We start from the raw sequence: 19,522 nt of genomic DNA, 5'->3' as shown, positions 1-19,522 counted from the left end.
CGTTGCGTCTGATCCCTTCCGCTGCGTTCCAGCGAGCTGTTATTCTTGGCCCAAACTGACCCCCCTCCTGCTGTCTGCTGTGGACAGAGGTTGAGCCCTTGGGGTTCCGGCCGCACAGCCCATTCGCAGGAATAACAGAGGACGCTAGAACCCCCCAACATTACTCCTTTTTTATTGTTGTTGTTACTTGTTTTCTTTCTTTCTTTTTTTTTCTTTCGTCGCTGGCGAACCACATTCTCAGCGTGCGCGATCCGCGACGTCGTGTAGCTTTGTTTATTTTTCCGCGTCTCGGCTTTCTCAAGCCGCTCCGCGGGAGTTTCCACAATCGCCTCTGCGTGACTTGGCAACGAGTTAAACTGAACAGCGCCGCCGAAAGTCACGGACGCCGTTTTGAGCTCCGCCGAGCCTCGCTTCCTATGTACCGTTATAGTCCGCCGTGGCTTCTTCGTGCCACCAAACAGGGGAACACGCGCGACAATTGTCCTTCGGCTAAGCCCATTTGCTCCCAGGCGCACTTCCTGCGATTCGCGATGACATTGCGGTCAATGGAAACATTTCAATGGCGCGTATGTATACGCTGTTGCCGCATAGCGGGGCTTTGTTTGTTCTATAAGCACACCGTGCCCCGCGGAGAGTCCGGCCGCGTGGGCTTATTGAGTACGTGAGCTGTTCTAGGTCTATACGAAGCGAAACAATAAGAATCCTGCTTGCTTTCGAGCTTATGTCTGTCTAAAGAATTCATATCCCACATTAAACTGCTCGTAAAACTTGCGGGGAATACTTCGGTGGCATACGCTGTATACAGGTGCTCCACGATTTGACGCACTGTACTCGCTCTCGAAGTGGTCTTGCAGCTTACACGGGCACGATTTAATGCCGTGTCCAGATTATGTGGTTGATATGCTGCTCATCACGGCTTTCCACGTTTGAAGTGCGCTCCCTTGACGTGCAGCTTGATGTTATGCTAGACAATGTTCTGATTTGATCGTGAAAGTGTCTTCCTGTTATCGAGTGCTGCTGCCCTTTTGCGAGACAGTGTCGTGGTCCTATATTACAGACTTGATTGCAGATATGTTAAGGTGTATAATGAACAACTGCGTCTTTTGTATATTCCCATGGTAAGCTAACAATTACACCAACCGAGCTAAAATTTTAAATTATGGTGTTTTACGTGCCAGAACGCCTTTTTGATTATGAGGCATGCCGTAGTGGGGGACTCCGAAAATTCAGACTACCAAGGGTTCTTTTAGTGCATCTAAATCTAAGTACACGGGGTTTTCGAATTTCTCCCACATAGAAAGGTGGCCGCCGTGGCCGGGATTCGATCCCGCGACCTCGTGCTTAGCAGCCCAGCACCATAGCCACCAAGCAACCATGCCGGGTACACCAACCGAGCTATTAAATTTCGTGCTTGAAGAGTGCATTTCGCCTCCCTGTATCAGACCTCCGTCTTCGTGGTGTAATACCGCTTCTATATACGCTAGGGTTAATAATAACTTCTATCCATTCTATAAACTTAGGCTACTAGATGGAAACATGGAAACTCAATTAGCACTACTTCTGGGATGAAAGATATAATACCCAGGTTCCAATATTTGCTTCACCAAGTAAACGTCCACGAAGAACCGCTCACAGTTTCCACTAAACATGTGTGTGACGTAGTCGCTGCGAAATTATGAACATTCCACTCCAAAAAGGGCTGCCTTACTGGCCAGTTTTATTCCGTTATGTCAAGCCCCCAGCGGTCCCTCTAAATTGCCGATGATGAAATTAATGGCTTAAAATACTGTCACCATGCCTTTACAGGCGCAGAGTGTTACAAAAGCGCAAAATTACTACAAGCACAAAATGTGGCAATAGAGGAAGAAACTCGTCTTATGATGTCGTTAACGCTACCAGCTTAGAACACAAACTGTCGCTGCAGAGAAATACACTGTCATTCGGACCGGACAAGACGTTTGCATTCACTTCCTATATCCTAATAGCATTTGATGACGACTGGCCCCAAAGTAACTCTTTAAGGTAAATAAATGCACGTATTTGAAGAGTAGTTATTTACCAAAGGCCCTATACTTCAGGCCTCGTTACTTCCCACATCGACCGGCTGTTTGGCACCACCGTGCGCCGCACTAAAAGAAATATGTTTTGTATAGGCGATGCTACAATCGCACGTGAGGGTTCTCCCAAAGCGCGCGCTGTAAATGCGGTCGCCACTCACAGACACTGATAATTTGACGAGCCCGAAATTGGACCGCAAGTACCGACCGGTCAGGCAACATGCAAAAATGCTATCCAAGGCGTGTTCCGGGACGCGAACGTGCGTGACTGGCCCCGCTTCCTTGGGGCGCGCTCGGCGGTGGCCCGCATCCTTTTCTCACGTCACGTTCCTTTCAGCGTTAGGAGACGCACGTGACACGCCTTCCGTTCTGCCGCTCGCCCTGCGCTGTGCGAAGAAACCCGTGTCCCGAGGCGAAAAGCCCCTGAACCCGCGAAGGAAGCACAGCGTCCGCATTTCCGCAGCGTCTTTCGGAAGTCACGTCACCCGGATCATTGTCGAGTGGCGACGATTCAAAGAGCCCCATTGTGAGCAGGCTCTCGTGCCGTTTCCAGCAACATCAAATACTGCCGGCGCAGAAGAAGAGGGGAAGGAACAAAAGGATGTCAGAAAATTAGGCAGACGCCCTTGGAGAAAGCGTAAGAATTATGCGCTCTTGTTGACGCGGCGTCAAAAGCAATCGCTATTCGTTCGGCCTGCGCTGTCGAGAGCAATCGCAGCTTCATATATGGTCTCTTGGGTTCGTGGACCAGAAAATTCCGCGTTCGTAGGCGCCTTCTTGACTTTTCATGCAAATGTGTGAAGGTGACGGTCTATATACAGACGTATCGTTTAGCTGCTTCCGTTCAACATCGGACATAACGTGACAACTAACGTACTTGTTTGTTTGTTTCTTTTTTTTTTGCGCGTCATATTGCTTTTTTCTGTCGTTTTTTTTTTTCTGTGCCTTGTCATCGTAGAAGCCAAAAGTCCACTTTATCGGTGCTTCCGATTCCTAAAATTTGAATCAGTTAAAAGGTACAACTAAATGTGCTGTTTGACTAGAGAACGTAGAATATGTAGTTGCCTCAAGCAGTGCGCCATTTATTTATTCAGACTTGGTGGGTTCCAGCGAGAGAACAACGTTTACTGCCGAAGTAAAGAAGGACAGTTTAAAATCAAAGCATATATATTAGGGCAGTGCAAATTGGTGTTCAGGAAATTCCCTTCTCCAAGTACTCGCTTGGCAACCTGCGCAAGAATACCGCCTGTATAACAAAATACGCAACATGTGAGTTAGCGGTCTGCATGTTCCCTTTAATAATGGGCCTACCTGTACGCTACCGTACATCCCTTCCCTGATGCGGCCATCAAGCTGTACAGAGCTGCTTCTACGCACGAAAATACGCACTCATTCATGCAACCACGCACACTCAAATCGAAGAACCCACGCACCCAAGGAGTTAAGCAAGATTTTTTTTTTACTTTTGCATAAGAACAATAACTATAGTTAAAGAAATCAATTCTATAACATTATTAGTCTGTTTCTCTGACTTCAATATGAGCCCCTAGCGTATTCAGATTTCTTTTCTTTCGTATTTGCGAAAGTTCAATGCTTACCAGCCGGCCCATATTCAAACCTTCTTAAAACTGCGATAGGTTTTTCAGTTGATAAAGATAACCTAGGTAAAGCTGATCGAGCGCCACACCAAGAAGGCGACATCGTTTCCATTCCTCTGTCTAGGGTAGATTTTTGCAAGGCAACTTCGCAGAGTGGAACAACCCAAATATAAGGCGTACCAAACTACATAAGCTCAGATCTTTGCTGCCTTCCCGGCCTCCACCCGGACTTCATCGACGTGATGCGTCGCTTCTGTGTTGGCTACAGTTGGGAGTTGCCTTCACGAAAAATTACACTGCACTAATTGAAATGGTCGGCAGTGCTGCGTGCGATGTCTGCGGCAACGTAGAGAACATTCGAGCATTTACTGTGCCATTTTGCTTAATTTCACTCACGAACGACAAGCACCCTCCAATGCATTGCGACGACTGGACAATCGACCGCTCTCCGTGCAGGCCCTCACAGCCTCATCGGCCCACGAGGTTGTGAAAGCCCTAATGTGTTTTTTTGGGGTCGACTGGAATGTGTGAACGCCTTTAAGTTGTTTCAGTTAGATTTCACCGCGTCTTCCCTCCCTCCCTCTCTCCTTTCTTTATATTTCCCATTTTCTTCCCTCAGTGCAGGGTACCAACCAGGCACTTTTAAGGTCCACATCCCTGCCTTCTCCCTTTCCTTTCTTCTCCTCGGCTGATAAAGTGGCGTTCCGCACTGCTGTCTTGGATCGCAGGTTTACGGCAGTACCGCCTCTGCAGTAGGCGGAACCGCTGAACCCGGGCCGGAGCCATGGACCTGGAGGCCGGAGAGGGCGGCGGACCCTGCTGCGCCCCGGGCGGCAACTGCGCTTCGCTCCTGGGTTCGACCGGGATGGCAGGCCGCTTCTTCGGCGATGCTCCCGACGATGAGCCACCCGGAAGGAGGCTTCCCGGCTCGGCAGCAGGAACAGCTGGTCATCCTGCCAGCGGAACCGAAGCGAAGCCCGAGGGGCAGCTCACTCTGGAGGAGAAGAAATTCCTCCTGGCCGTCGAGAGGGGAGACCTGGCCACAGCTCGAAGGTGGGACGATAGAGAGGCTAAGGATATCTGTAGAGCACAGCCTGTCGACATGTTTGGCATGCTACCCCAGGGGAAGTCGTGAGGGATGAAAGAAAAGTAGTTAAATGAAAACAAGAAGAAACCACATGCTAACACACGTACGCTAACACATACGCTAACACAGGTGCACTAACACAAAGATTATTACGGAGTCCCATAGAGGCCTCGGTTCTGCAGGAATGCTATAAGCGCATTACTGGAGTGAAATTGATATTCCAGACTTTGCCACTGTCTAAGAACAACCCGCAGCTTAAGTTTCATGTCGTGCCGCATGTTTAAAGCATTTATCAAAACCTTTGAAGAAGAGAAAGTGAAACGAAAAGAAGAAAGGCATGGAGCTGAGGAAGACAGAATTTTCATTGAAGTCTATGGGTTTGCCTGGCGGCTAGCCAAGCATGCTTCTCCTGATGAAAGCGATGACGTACGAAATGACGCGGGCTGAACATACCAGTTGCTTAACGTGCACGCATAACGAACGTGCAGATAAAGTTAATCATAGTATCTGTTTGGTGCCGCTTTCCTGCAGGAAAGCAAAAGACGCCTTCGTAGCGTGGGACACTTAGGGAGCCGGAAAGGAATTATTCTTACCGTCTTTGTATGCACTGCTGATCCGAAACCAAGGGAATAGATGTTGTAAGCGGGACAAGAAAACGTCATTAAGGTTGAGTGGGATCAGACTGTGACAACGAGGAGTCCCAAAAAGTCGGCCGACGTGGCCTCAAAGACGCCTTGAACCACATTTTGTTGAAGTCGAGAAATGAATTTGAAGTTAAAATAGGTTATTTCAGAAATACTTTGCCGCAAAAAGTACTTGAATGCGTTCAGCAGAAGTGGAGTTATGTGCAATCAAACATTCACGTCGCGGTGCTTCAACTCCTTCTTCAATGACTTGCTCTGAGAAGGCTACGGTGGAGCGGGGCGGGACCACAGCACTCTGCTTGCTGATCGTCACCGTGGCGCTTGATTCAAATTCGATTTTGGATGTTCCCCTACACACCATTGCTTCCGATTTTGGCGCCTACAACGCGCCTAATGCGGTTGTCCTCAGCGAGCCGCAGCGCCAGTGCTGCCAATCCTAGGGAAGTTTTCCTAGACCAAGAGACTTTAGGTCTTGCTCAGGAAAAGCTTAGTATATCTAGGGAAATTTTGTGAGGGAAAGAAAGCCTGTTGTAATGCAAAAACTTGCACTTCAACATCATTTAAGCTCCAGCACAGCGATTTCAATAGCTAAATTTATAAGAACTAGCTTGGCAATAAATTTAAACTATACTTTCCCTGTCTATCTGCATAGCAAGCAAGCCTGTCTATACGAAAAGTGTATTGGCAAATTGAACAATTTTATCCTAAAGAAATTAGGAATATCTAGGAAATTTATTTATTCGATTTAGGGGGAAATTGCCTACAGATGTTGGCAGCACTGTGCAGTGCGCTCAGCTAGCAGACTCGTCGCGGCACTCCGCGGCGACCGCGGTATCTACGCTACGCAGCAGACCGCAGCTACATGCAGCTGCAGTGCGAAGGCGTAGCGCTTGCTTTGTGCACTATAGCGCCTGAGTGCGCACTGGCGCTCACATGCTCCATGCTGGCCGTGCAACATGGTGCGGACCGGCTCTGTCGTGCACCAGCTTGACCGACTGATAGTAGCCACATCCAACTTGCGCATTTTGAAGCGCTACCAATAGCTCAATACGAAGCGAACTCTGCCAAGGCGTCTAATCAGAGCGGCCAGGAGTGAACGCGTGCTGGTAAGCGTGCCTGTGGTCTGACCGTAAGTTTCGCGCGGTTCAAGGGCAGTTGAGATGTCCAAAATTAGGCGACATTAGCGAGACCCGACTGCAACGACACGGATAAGCAGGGCGGCCAAAGTTTAATTCCTACGCGGGCGGCCGCGGCCGAGCGTCAGCAGATATAGTTCGCTTCTTCAGGAAGTACGTAATTATTATTGAAATCCGAAAGCAGATTTTCGCTTACTTCAGCCTGTTTGTTAAACTGCGTCAAGTAAATGTGCACAGTAGCAGTAGGAAGAAGCGCACTGATCCAAACAGCCTTCTTGATTGATATCAGCTATTGGCATGGTAGCCGCGCATGGGAATCTGCTATGCTACCATATAAAGAATCCAGGAAGAAGTTAGGAGCAGGCTTCTGTTGAAAAGAGAGGGTTTGAGAAAGGGGGGACTTCGCGCTCCGCTTGCGAGCTCCCCGCGCCGCGCACGACTGCAAAATTTGGCTGAGATGTTCACAGCAACGTATGCTATCCGCGGACTATGTTTCTTTTTTTTTTTCACCAAGCGTTTCACCAAGCGCGACGGGTGGTTCAGTGCCCTTTTAAAGCGGACAAACGGAAGTCCACAACTTCCGTCCACCTCTAGGAGCTTTGGAGCTTCAGGTGCAGCGGAGCTAGAATGAAAAAAAATTATTCTTCAGTAATTATCGGTCTTATTCCTCCACAACCCAGCGCGGCATGTAGCGGTCTCAGGCGAGAAACTCAGGCTGCATTGCCATTGACGGGGTGTTCATGGCGATCTCCAGCGAGCAGTCACTTCAAGTAAGTGGCACAAAGCACAGTTGTGGAAGAGAAAGCGGAGCCTCTATGTGGCTCCTTGCGAAAGTCTCGCGTGCCAAGCTCCCCAGTGAGTGTAGTGTCTCTTTGCACGTTGGTTTGGCGTCATATATACGCCTTAATTTGCACCCGCTGGTGCTCCTTAACGTGTGCAGAACATTAACTCACGGATCTACTGCAGAAGGTGTCAACAAGCGTCAACATAAACTGCAGCCATAGCAACCGCGTCTCGAAGGCTACTGTTTGGCTGCTGTTCGCGTCACTCTTGGTCGACTCTGTAGATACGTGCGTGTCCTCGCGACGCAGGTACCTGCAGAGTGCCGAGGCCGGCCTGAGCACCATGAACTGCAACTGTGCCGACCCGCTGGGACGATCGGCGCTGCTGATGGCCATCGACAACGAGAACCTGGAGATGATCGAACTTCTGCTGCTACACAACGTGGACACCCGCGACGCCCTGTTGCACGCCATCAGCGAGGAGTACGTCGAGGCCGTCGAACTGCTTCTCGAACGAGAGGAAGCGACCCGGAAGCCTGGACAGCCGAACGTGAGTCGACGTCCACAGCGGGCCATTTCTCGGCTCACCTGGGGCGGCTTGCACGAACATTTAAGAACGAAAATAATAACGAATTTAAGAAAGCGTTCTTAAATGTTCCATAGACAACGCCTAGTCCACACAAGAACACGTTCTTAAATTGCTTATTATTTTCGTTATTTAATGTTCGTGCAAGCCGCCACTGGTGTGAAAGCGGTGCAGGTGTCCCGAGCTTGTTTCTTTCAGTAATTCTTAAGCTGGTCTGACAAGGTATCGCCTCATATTACCCATAACCTTATCGATGCATATTCAGCTGCATAATCATTAAATTTACAGCGACAAGCCCCAGGAAAGCTGCAAGGTTCGAAGCGAAACAAAACCAGAATAAGACAAAAGGCACGTCGCACGTTCAAGGAGAACGACTCATTTTCAAAATGCAACGCGAATGCTTCCCTTTATACATACTTGCGCATCGTATTAAAGCTGAATTTTAATACAGAGGTTGTTCGACGTCTTCATTTCTTTTTTCCTTCTTTAGCTCCCTACCAAGAATTCGTGCAGCAGGTCATGGACGCTGTTGCGCAAGGTCACAATATGATGCACTATTACTTCAGAAACTTAAGCTTTATAAGTGGCCTCACGATGCTCGAAGAAGAACCTGCCTCCTTGCTGCCAGTAAGAAACCTCACCTGGCACTTTCAAGAGGCACGCAATAACAACCTGACACTCGTCGTCCAACGGCCTTATTTACGCATCCCTGCCGAGAAGCGAGGCTGGGCCATAAAGAAAAGAGGGAGCACGTGATCGGCAGTTAAAAGCGCCCTTAAGTCGCATCGATCGCACTTTCGCTCAGCTCCGGCAACAAGTTGCTTCTGCCCTGCCATTTGCAGCCACCATCGCCTTGATCCCCACAAGCTGTACGCTTATATAGGAGACCCGCTGCCGAAATCCTGCATCGGCTGGGATCGCGTTAAAAGCTTTCGGGAGCGAGAGCTCCCCGTTTAATCTAATCCCCATGGCGCTCCATCGTCTGCACTTTATCTCCTGAGAGTGGAACTTTTTCTCCAGGTCTGAAGTTGGTGTACAGTACTTCTAACGCCTTAGGAGACGGGCGTGGGCGCAAGCGCTAACTAGTCTGAGTTCACGGTTCTTCAACAGAAGCGGCTAGAGACTTTTGGGGAGAGTTGATGAAACACGCCGTTGCTTTCAGACGCCGACTGCATTTGCAAAATGTCCCGCACCCATAAAATACAGTAAGTAGCCTCATGTAGATTACTAAGCTGCTAGCAACCATCTGTAGCTGTTAAAACTAGCGTGCGAGGGCACCACAAGAGTAAGTTGAGAAATACAGACCGCAATAACCTTCGCTAAAAGCTATGGAGATAATTGTATTACTCTTGAACATCCTGCTTTCTTTCTTTCTTCTTTCTTTCTTTCCTTCTACTCTTTTCTTTTGTGTTTCTTTTTTTTTCTGAATAATGACAGAGGGAGCGTATATAACGAGGGACCTGCAGGTTTTTGCAAAACTTCCCAACGCGCGCAAATCTCAGAGGCCATGGTAAAGCTCGCGGCGGCACGAAACGCTCGATTTGGGACGAGCAGGCGCGCGCCCAGCCACCGTTGCTCTTCATCATGCCACCCTCGTGACAGTAAGTGCTCACGGCCATCAAGTTAATTCTCCTATGGACAACGCTGCGTCCATGTGTCGCCTCTCTTTGTCCCGTCGATAGCGCTCCTCCAAAAGCTTCAATGTAACATCAAGCTCAATTTTCAACACTTCTGTAACTCTCTTCATGTGTCTTTGAACAGGAGACACCAGGCTTGTGCAGTCGACAAGAGACTTTTTTGTTGCAAGTTATACTGCCTATAAAACTATACCAGTCTTAGTTCGTGTAATATTCTAATAGCTTGCTATCGCTGTCAATGCTTCGCCTGCTGGCGAAACTGCGACATTTTTCGCAAGACACTTGGTATGCAAGAGCGTTCTGTAAGAACAGGCATCCGTCGATGACGTTGCGAACATGGTATTAAAGAAAGTGGCCGGCCAAAGACAAGCGCTTCTGACAGGCAAAGAACTTCATGAATGTGGCTCCTGGCCTGAATTATGCACCTACACCTCAACCTGTCTGGGTCTAACTTCACCAGCTGCTTTGAACATTTCACTCGCCTGTCGTCCCCAGGAATTATTTTCGGGAGGGCTTTGCTAATACAGCGGCGGCTAGCTTTAAATGTTTACTCATTTTCTCACGTGAATCAAGCACAGTGCTGATAATAGTAGCTTAAGTATATTATACAATTTCACATGTACAAATAATGACAGTGTGTATCTTGTCCTAAACTTTCTATCGCAGCTGCGATAAATTCGGCGCTTGAGAGAACTCCCTAACCCTTCCCCTGGTTACGGCCTTGCGCGCCGTCTGCCTGGCTCGCGTGCTTCGAAGCGAGCGGACAAGACGAGCGGTGCGAAAAAAGAAAGGCCCACTCAAGCGCAATGCAGTCCAATGGTATGTGATGGTTCCACACAACTGCTATCGTTGAACATTTTTTCAGAACGCGCCGTGCCACGACCTAACTATGCGGTCAGCCCGCATTCACTAATTAAGACTTAGCGAAGTTCAAACGCACTCTGAGTGAATAGTGCGGGGAGCCGAGCAACAATGCGAATTAATCACAGTCCGCGAAAAGAACCGCGAAGGGTAAATTTTAAAACGAAGGCTAGATTCAGAAGTTTGGGCGGCACCCACAGTTATCAGAAGCTCGCGGGCGCATTATAACGAGCAGCTTTTCACGAACGTACTTAGAGTAATCCCCCACAGTGCACTGAGATGAAGCGAGCGGTTTGTCTGAACTTGCAACAATGACGCTGTAAAATGACGAAGGTCTGGTGTTTCCTGACCGCACAAATTGTCTCAGAAAGTCGTGGGCAGCCACCTATGGGCGAAATATCTGGCAGAAAATCATGAACTCAAAAAAGAGCGTGATTTCATTACAGGCTACTCGCTCTTGAAATGTCATTATATGCACCTCCTGCCATAAGCAGTCACCACGTTGTGTATCGCCAGCTGCCGTATTTTCCGCATTTGCAACACGCATTCGCAGCTATACCGGCAGACACCTTTGCTAATCTGCCACGCGCTTGAGTGAATGCCGGTAACAGCTGCAATACGCGGTCAAGCCAAATTACCTGGTTGAATTCGCGCTCCTAAAGAGCGCTTCGCCGTAGTGGCCCGTGAGCTAGTTGTGCGAAAAAGCCCACTTAAGGTGAGTGTTGAGAAAGGGTAGTGGAAGGAAAGAAGCACCATGCCTTCGATGCAGCAGCTGCACACTTGCGACGCGTGAGGAAGCGGATGGACGACGAAGCTTGAGAAGGAAGAGTGAGAGAAGTGAAGCTAAGAGTTACTGTTAATTGGTAAATATTCCAAAAATGTGTGCCTCACTTTCGGAAGGAATCGGCTGGCGTTGCGAATTGGCGCAAAGAGGGAAGGCTAAACAATAGGTGGCATGACATTAGATAAACTGAGCAGGCAGCTTCAGCGTTGCAAAGACCATCCCTAAATCTCACTCTTCCTACGCTGACTTGTACTGTAAGCTCGCGCATACGCTACAAGCGTTCTTATTTGTTTTATTGATTTCTTTTTCTTCTTTCACAATAAGAATATGTGGAGGAGGGGGGAGGAAAGCTCTTGGTAATTAGAATTTGCGTCACTTATCATATTGTGGTGCCAAAGTTCGCACAAGTCTGATTATTCTTTCTTGCTACCTGACCAAAAGCCTTGTTCCTTATAATTATTTATGTTATTGGTGTTATTCTTTTGCATCCACAATTTATTTCCCGTATTTTGTTCCGTTTAGTACATACACTGCGGAGGAAAAAAGCTAGCCAGCACGACTAAAGAAACAGCATATGAGTAGCATGAAAATTATACACACGTCTGAAAAGTTATCGCGTTGCTTCATTGTATTTCGTCATTTCTTTTTCAAAGTAAGTAAAGGATTGCACAAAACTTGCGTTAGCCAAAGAGTAGGAGTGCCAAGTAGATCACTTTTACGATGTCCTTGCGGTAGTAATTATGAAACTCGCTCAAAGCGGAGCAATCTCCACGTGTGTCTCCCGATTGTGAAACTTTCACGCGAATGTCACCGAGCTGAACGCATAAGCCGATGCATCCAAGCCTACATGCGTCTTCGCAACGATTAACGCCTCGACCCGTTTCGCAAGTGTTCGTGGGGAAACACGATGACGTATCACTCGAAAGAGTGCACGTGGTCGTCATTGCTAGCAATTCGCTACCGCGTTACTACATATCAGCTCCTCTGAGCAATTCGCGTAGCAACAGGAATCTTTATCATTTATGGTATCGCCACGTTGCCAGTTCAACGGCTGATTAATCACGCGCGTATTGAGCAAAGCCTTGCCAGCTGGTGTATTGGCGCGCTAAAAGGGTACTCAACTCGGTGGCTCGCAATTTTGCCACGTTGATTCTCGGGCGTATATTACTTGTGACGCCCACCAAAGTGTCCTTCTTTTGCATTCCACGCTACAACTGGCGTGCAAGCGTGAGATTAGTAAGACATATTGAAGGGGAGGGTGGGTATCACGGCGGTAAAGTACATTCGCGCAAGGTTGCACGACTAGTTCGCCGCTGTGGAGATGTACGTATATGTCTGGTAGGCACATGAGCGGAAGAGGGGAGTCATGTTACTGAAAGTCGTGCATGCGTATGAACTTTGAATTGGACGCACTGGAAGTGCTGGTGGCCAGGGGTACTATTCGCAACCGCGCAGCTCGCGGGTGGCGCTGTTGACCCTTGCAATAACTGCCGTGTAGGTTTTCCGGAAGGCTGTTCGCAGCGGTCGGATGCATAATATAGTTAACTCGGATCGCGCAGCCCAGATAAACAACAATGCGGCAAGGAACTCTTTGTAGAGCGCTTTTGGGGAGAACGCAAGCACGAATGGCGATGAGGCTGACTAGCTTTGAAGCAATCCGGCTACGCTACAATTGAAAACGGACGTATGAAGTAGGACATATTGTGGTAAATGGTGCGCGAGGCACTAAAGGAGGGCTTAATCACTAAGGGGCTACCCTCCTATACCGCATTCAAGCTGACCCAGCCTGCACCCAGGCTTCATTACTTAACTCGGGGTGATCTGATTCCCCATTTTGTGCATCACGTGGTAATACGGGTGATGCAGAACACTTCGTCTGCGTTTCCCCGCAGTAGGATGCTTTAACACGCTTCCTAACAGCCTTGTTACGTTTCAATACGGCGATAAGCATTCCTTAGACGTTTTCCACGAGCCAGTCCTTTCATCAGCGTGTGCCGAAACGACGCGCGTTCCGAAATAGACTGTGACGCTCGAACAAAGGAGCTCACTTCGAGGTGACAACTGGCGCGAAGATCACTCTACCTGAACCTAACCCTGACAAGCTGAACTAATCGATGAAAGAGGCCAACGTCGAAGCGTATACCGTGGGCACAGCGTCAACCTCGGATCCCTAGATTGCGAAACGCTTGCGCCATATACGCGGGCGAAGGTGCAACATAGGAGGCGGAGTTCGGCGGAACGATGCGACGTCATGGGCGGGCCTTTGCGACCGGTTCGACGATTGCGATTAGACGGGACACAGTCATCAGATTTCCTAGTCTAGTCTCCGAGGAAAGACGACGGTTTCAAAAGCGGAGACCTTTGGTGGGAGAAAGAGGTGCTGACGTGTGCTTATGTGAACTCATACGCTTAATACGCTCCTACTTCTCCCTTCCCCAGTGCAGGGTAGCCAACCGGACTCTTGACTGGTTAGCATCCCTGCCTTCCTTATATCCCTACTTACTACTACATGGAGTGGGCTTGCTTATCTGAAGCCAGTGCATATAAGGTAAAATAATCACTTTTTTTTTTCATTCCTACTAAGGGACGTACTCATCAATGGGTTTGGTGGATCCCTCGCCCACACGCTACAGTCTTCATAAAAGAAGTCGTCCCCACGCTATCTTCGAAGCCGTAGTGTTTTCTGGTGGGCTCGAAGTGATCAGGAAAGGAACTCCATCATTCTGATCACTGTCTTCCTTCGAGACGCTGAGTTCATCAACGTTTCTTAAGTCACCCGTGCAAACAACGTAAAAGATTCTCAGCCAGGACAGTGGCCGGTGAACTACGCCAGGCTAACTCCACCTGCTGCGACACCACCACCAGTAAACTGCCACCCTTATTCACAGATGTGAATGTTAACTGTGCAGTGCGTTAATGTTTTGGCAGAATTATGCTGAGCTGACGTTCGAAGCTAATGCCCAAAATTCAATCCCACAAAAATCTGAAAATACGTTTTACAGCGTTTTCACCACCGTACAGCTGAGTTATGCGAAAAAGCTTACACACCGTATGGCGTTCAAATGAAGTGTGGATTTGCGCAAGTGCTGAGTGTAAGCAACAAGTCAGTATTTATTATGCCTTGGCGACGTCTTTAGGACAGAAAAAGGGTAGCGGGGACGCCAAAACTCGAGCCTTGGCTTATCAGTTCATCGAGGGCACGCTCCAGACTCGGCGGCCTCAACCCGCGGACTGCGCTGGTTCCAGCTTCGATGCCCCGCTGCCCCTTGGATACCCTGGAGATTCTGCACCGCCCGCTTTATCATAATCTCAGATATCTCCTTTAGGCCTCCGTTTGCCGAAATTGTATTTATTTTCGCATGCTAAACGATCTCACCGCAATACATATCTATGTCACGGTGAAGCACACTAATGAACGTCCGTCCTTATGGAACACACATAACACCCTTGTCGTTCCTTTACTCAAAGGATCTGAACGGTTTCGGATGGCGCAACCAGGACCATCGAAGTCAAGGCAGTGGCACGGTATACGTTTAATTCATTTCTTACGCTGACTTGGTGGTGGTGTGAGGCACTTTCCGCCTTTCCGCCTATTGATGCGAGAGCGTCAAATGGTTCATTGAGCGAAAAAGCCGGCGTCGGTCTTTTGTAGCAGCGAAACGCAAGGTAAATTCCCATTGGCTGCGACACCACGTCACGAGCGCGCTCCGACGGAGCAGAGTGGTCGAAAGGGAACATCTGCTGCCACATCAGCGCGCCAGGTGTTGTGTGCAAGGTTCCTAAATAAAACAAGTTGTTCCATCTAGGGACCTTAGTTACGTGAAGGGACAGAGTATCACTGCGACGGTACGGCACCCTCGTTCTCGCAATCCTGTGTTATCTGTGCGTCCTTTGTCCGAGCAAGCTCTCACCTGCGTTGCATACCCCCCTCAGCTTATGTAGTAGTGGTTTTGCAACAAATTCGCTAAATTAATTAACCCTAATTCACACCAAAGATGGTGGGTTCGACTCCCACAAAGGGTCGAGGTTTCTAGGGCCTTAATTAACTCTATGTCAATTAACTTTTGCTAATCAACTTCCCCTTAGTTAACACCAATGGTCGTGGGCTCGAGTGCCGTAATGAACTCGACTATTTCTTTTACATTCAGGCGCTCTGACCACGCAGTAAGATCGTCGACCCGCGTTCAACAACAGTGGAGCTCATTATGTTTCCACGGCAGTGCAGTGCCGACTCCGGCTTCGAGACGCCCGGCCGCTGTCTTCAGCTGCTTTTCGTTGCCTTCTCTGTCACTCCTATACAGCGCGGCGCGGATTGGCTCGCACGAGACAAAGAGAAGCGCTGAACGAAGCGTTCTTCTGCCTCAGGGCGAGGCCAAATTCATAAGTTCACTTGTACGCAGAATATATTGACTGTAATGGCGTCGATATGGCGTAAGGCACGCGCTGTCTGGGGACTGTTGGAGCGCGCCAGGGAACAGGATAAAGAGCGTGGAATTTGCTGAGCGGGCGCCGTTCGGCTGCGCCGGCTGAAGGGCTTTCTAATTATGCCTTTGCTGATGACCTTTCGACGTGCTGCCTGAATGCCTTCCGCCTGCTTTGCTTTTTTAAATCTTTCTCCCCCCTGTTCCTCGTTTTAATAAGCGAAACTTGGTTTTATAAGGCTCCGCGAGCTATTCACGGAGTTTATATAGGTCAGCACATTCGTTTGGCGCTTCGTGAACCCTTCGTTCTCGCCGACATGCGAAGCAGTAATTTCTAGTCTGATGCTGCACCCCGTGTTCGTGGATGCGTGCCTACGCTTGTGTAATTGCTCCGGCAACGTTGTCTGAACGTGGTGCACGTACATTGTGAATACACTGCGTTACGTCATCCGAGAGCTGTTCAGCCGCGGTATTGAAAAAGGCAGGACGAGCTACTCAGACGTATTTCAGCGACGGCCTTCTGGACTATCGAACGCTGAGCACGGTCTAATGGCCTCTACAAGTAGTTTGACATTTGTAGCCAATACAGTACCGCGGACAGTAACGGAACGGTTCGTTATACACGGCCATTGGCGCACCCTGCGAAAAGCGCGAGCCTAGCTAAACAGAAGAAAAAAAACGGAGGCATTGTTGGGAGGAACACGCAGGCAGTTTCATCTGAAGAGTTGAGCTGACGAGCTTAAAATCTGAGCACTTCGTTTCAACATTTGTCAACCCTAGCAGCAAAAGTCATACAATGTCAAATCATAAAGGAATGAATAATTGGCTTCCTCCTGTTCTTCAAATACCTTCGCCATTATCGTTTAGTGACTTTCCGACGTGCCGCAGCCAACCGTGGCTATTGTAATGAAGATTGCCAAGACTCTTCAGCACACATGTGGCGTGCGAAGCGACTTCGGCGGTTGCATGTCTTACACTGGGCAAAAGGAAGATGCCCAAGAAACAGTCCGAACAGTTGCTTTTATCATTTTTAAACATTTTACCCGCCGTGGTTGCTCAGTGGCTATGGTGTTGGGCTGCTGAGCACGAGGTCGCGGGATCGAATCCCGGCCACGGCGGCCGCATTTCGATGGGGGCGAAATGCGAAAACACCCGTGTGCTTAGATTTAGGTGCACGTTAAAGAACCCCAGGTGGTCAAAATTTTCGGAGTCCTCCACTACGGCGTGCCTCATAATCAGAAAGTGGTTTTGGCACGTAAAACCCCAAATATTATTATTTTTAAACATTTTGTTTTGCAGCTCTATATTGCACATCGCAGTGATGCTGTATCTCTTCTTCAAGCGGAAGCAAATTTACCATGCTTTGTTGCCCAGATGAAGTGCGGCTGCAGGGTTACAAAATTCGTCTTATGTATCGCTAGCAAGGCACGTGGACCATACGTCAAGAATTTACCAAAGGTTTTAGCGACGGCACAGGCGCTGTCAGCAAGTTCCGTGGCGAGTTTCGCGTTTACACGGCGGTATCTTTATGGTGACGTGCCAATCCATCACTCTTAGTATCGGTCTGTTCAGAGTTACAGCAAGATAGGGTACAAGAGAACAGTGTCAAAAGTAACTGTGGTGAAAGGGCGTCGTGCCTGAACTATTCTTTTGCACTTGTATTTGCCATTGTGGTCATATTTATAGCCTTGTGACCTCGCATGTATACATTGGGCACGCGGCGCACCAATAGTCAGCGAGCGTTGTTTTTATGTCGCTCACTCCTAAATGAATATTGGTGCGCTTATTAGTCTCAGAATATTGCATAGTGCAAATAGCATTGGCCGCTAGTGGCAGCAATGGCAACAACGGTGCTCCGAACCACGGTGACTCAGCACCTACAGCCTGCGGCTGCTGCGCCAGTAGCTGTGCACGTCTCATCGCTGCTCACAGCTACGGAACCCTAAAATATTCGTGTACTAAAATTTTGGAGTGTATGGAAGAGATTAGTACGGTTCCTTAGAGCGTAAACCGTTATAGCGCAATTTTTACATAAATGTTGTTGATTTCGGAAATCGTCAGTCAGATGTGGCATGGGACACAATCGGTCAAAGTCAGCAGCAGGATTGAGACATACTTAACTAGTGTTAAAAAGAAGTAGGAAGAGAACGAGAGAACACGACGCTTTAGTGGCACGTGTGCATCTCGTTTTCGTCATATACGTATACGTCTTTTTTAGCGCTAGTTAAATGTTAGAGTGTAAGACTGGCAGAGTTAGTTGTTCTTCAGAGTAAAAGCAGCGCAAAAATAACGCCAACACAAGACAGAGAAGAAGACAGGACGGGAGCCGAACTAATAACTGACTGGTTTATTGCCCACACGAAATAATAAATACAAACACTCCGCCTGCGCGCACACCTTCACGCTGCTAATATTTGCTGCATTTTTAGGGGAGGCTGATTTCAGCTGGCTAGTTCAGTGCCTGTCCCGTGTACTTCTGTCTCGCGCTGCCGTTATTCTTGTGCTGCTTTTACTACTTAGTTAAATATGTCTCAATTCCGGAACACGCACCAACTGGCCCAAATTTTTTTCTCTGGTTCAGCAGCAGAAGCGGTGTTACTTGCGGAACCCAATTTGCATCTTTCTTTAAACACTCACACGACGCCTCTCAGTTGTGTTCTTCTTTGTTTGTTTGCTTTTGTCTTTCTCACTCCGGATCGACATCAAGCACGCGGCACGCTCGATTACGTGCGCAGAGCTGGGAGGCCATCGACCACGAGACGGCCGCCTTCACGCCGGACATGACGCCGCTGATCCTGGCGGCCCACCGGGACAACTACGAGATCCTCAAGATCCTGCTGGACCGCGGCTACAGCTTCCCCGCACCGCACGGCGTGCGCTGCAGCTGCGCCGACTGCGTGCGCGCCCGCTCCGAGGACTCGCTGCGCCACTCGCGCTCGCGCATCGACTCGTACCGCGCCCTCGCCTCGCCCTCGCTCATCGCCCTCTCCAGCAAGGACCCCATCCTGACCGCCTTCGAGCTGAGCGGCGAGCTGCGCCGGCTGGCCTGCCTGGAACACGAGTTCAAGAGCGAGTACCTGGTCAGTGCGCTCGATCGCTTGACCTTTGGCACCGATGCGCGGCTCGCCGATTGTTTGCTCGCTCGCGCGGTGATCGCAATTCTTCTCTCAGCTATGTGCGCACTATGGCTCGTAGAACCCCAGAATTTATTTTATTTTATTTTATTTAAGCCATATCCAGTGTCCTCTATCAAATTGGACTGTTCCACCCACAGATTAAAAAAAAACATGTTAGGCCTTCTCGACTCCCGATGGTCTCAGATATATCCGAGACATTCGAGAGAGCTATATCATACGGCACTGTGAGTAATCTGCTGCTCTACTCACACAGTTAAGAATCTACTTTTAAACAGCTTTGTTTCCGAACGCTCTTCGAGTGTGGAAGCATCCAGAACTTGGAACTCGGCTGTAGCCATCCTCTTGTCATGGTAAAGGATGCTTCCTCCTGTGTCAAGCATTAAGGCATATAGAAACTAAGTTCTTCATTAAAGTTGCGTTCGTCATTAAAAAAAATAATTCAGGCACGCTATAAACTGCTCTTCTATGAAGTGCGCATTGTCCAGCGCGCTGCTCCTTTATGACAGTATCATTGCACTAATCGGTCCCTTTTGCTCACTCCTTACCCCCCGACTGGACAGCTGAAACAATTGAGAGATTTAGCATAGCTGTTATTCCAGCACACACAGTGGCGTTTGCGTAATATCGCGTTACCGGACGCTGGTAGTGACATCATGTGACGCTTCCTCTAACTACAATGCCTCGTAAACACGTTTTTTTGTGTTCCACGAGTGCTTATTGTCGACAAAACAAAGGCATTTTAAAAGGCCACGTGTTCACGATTAATACCCTAATACCGGACAAGCTAAACCT

The 19,522-nt window shown here is 48.8% G+C and overlaps 1 protein-coding gene across 1 annotated transcript in view; it reads left to right on the top strand.

Annotated features, from left to right (window-relative positions):
- Positions 1-19,522, top strand: part of LOC126536371 (transient receptor potential-gamma protein-like) — a 56,421-nt gene that overhangs the window by 8,794 nt on the left and 28,105 nt on the right. The window contains exons 2-4 of the mRNA XM_050183302.2: positions 4,384-4,708; positions 7,614-7,854; positions 18,329-18,673. Coding sequence (XP_050039259.1) covers positions 4,440-4,708; positions 7,614-7,854; positions 18,329-18,673 — 855 coding nt within the window. The 5' untranslated portion in view covers positions 4,384-4,439. The remainder of the gene's footprint in view (positions 1-4,383; positions 4,709-7,613; positions 7,855-18,328; positions 18,674-19,522) is intronic.

Source organism: Dermacentor andersoni, chromosome 4, assembly GCF_023375885.2.
Source record: "Dermacentor andersoni chromosome 4, qqDerAnde1_hic_scaffold, whole genome shotgun sequence".
NCBI classification, from domain to species: Eukaryota; Metazoa; Arthropoda; class Arachnida; order Ixodida; family Ixodidae; genus Dermacentor; species Dermacentor andersoni.
The sequence above is the reverse complement of the archived record's forward strand: the minus strand, read 5'-3'. Positions and strand labels throughout refer to the sequence as shown.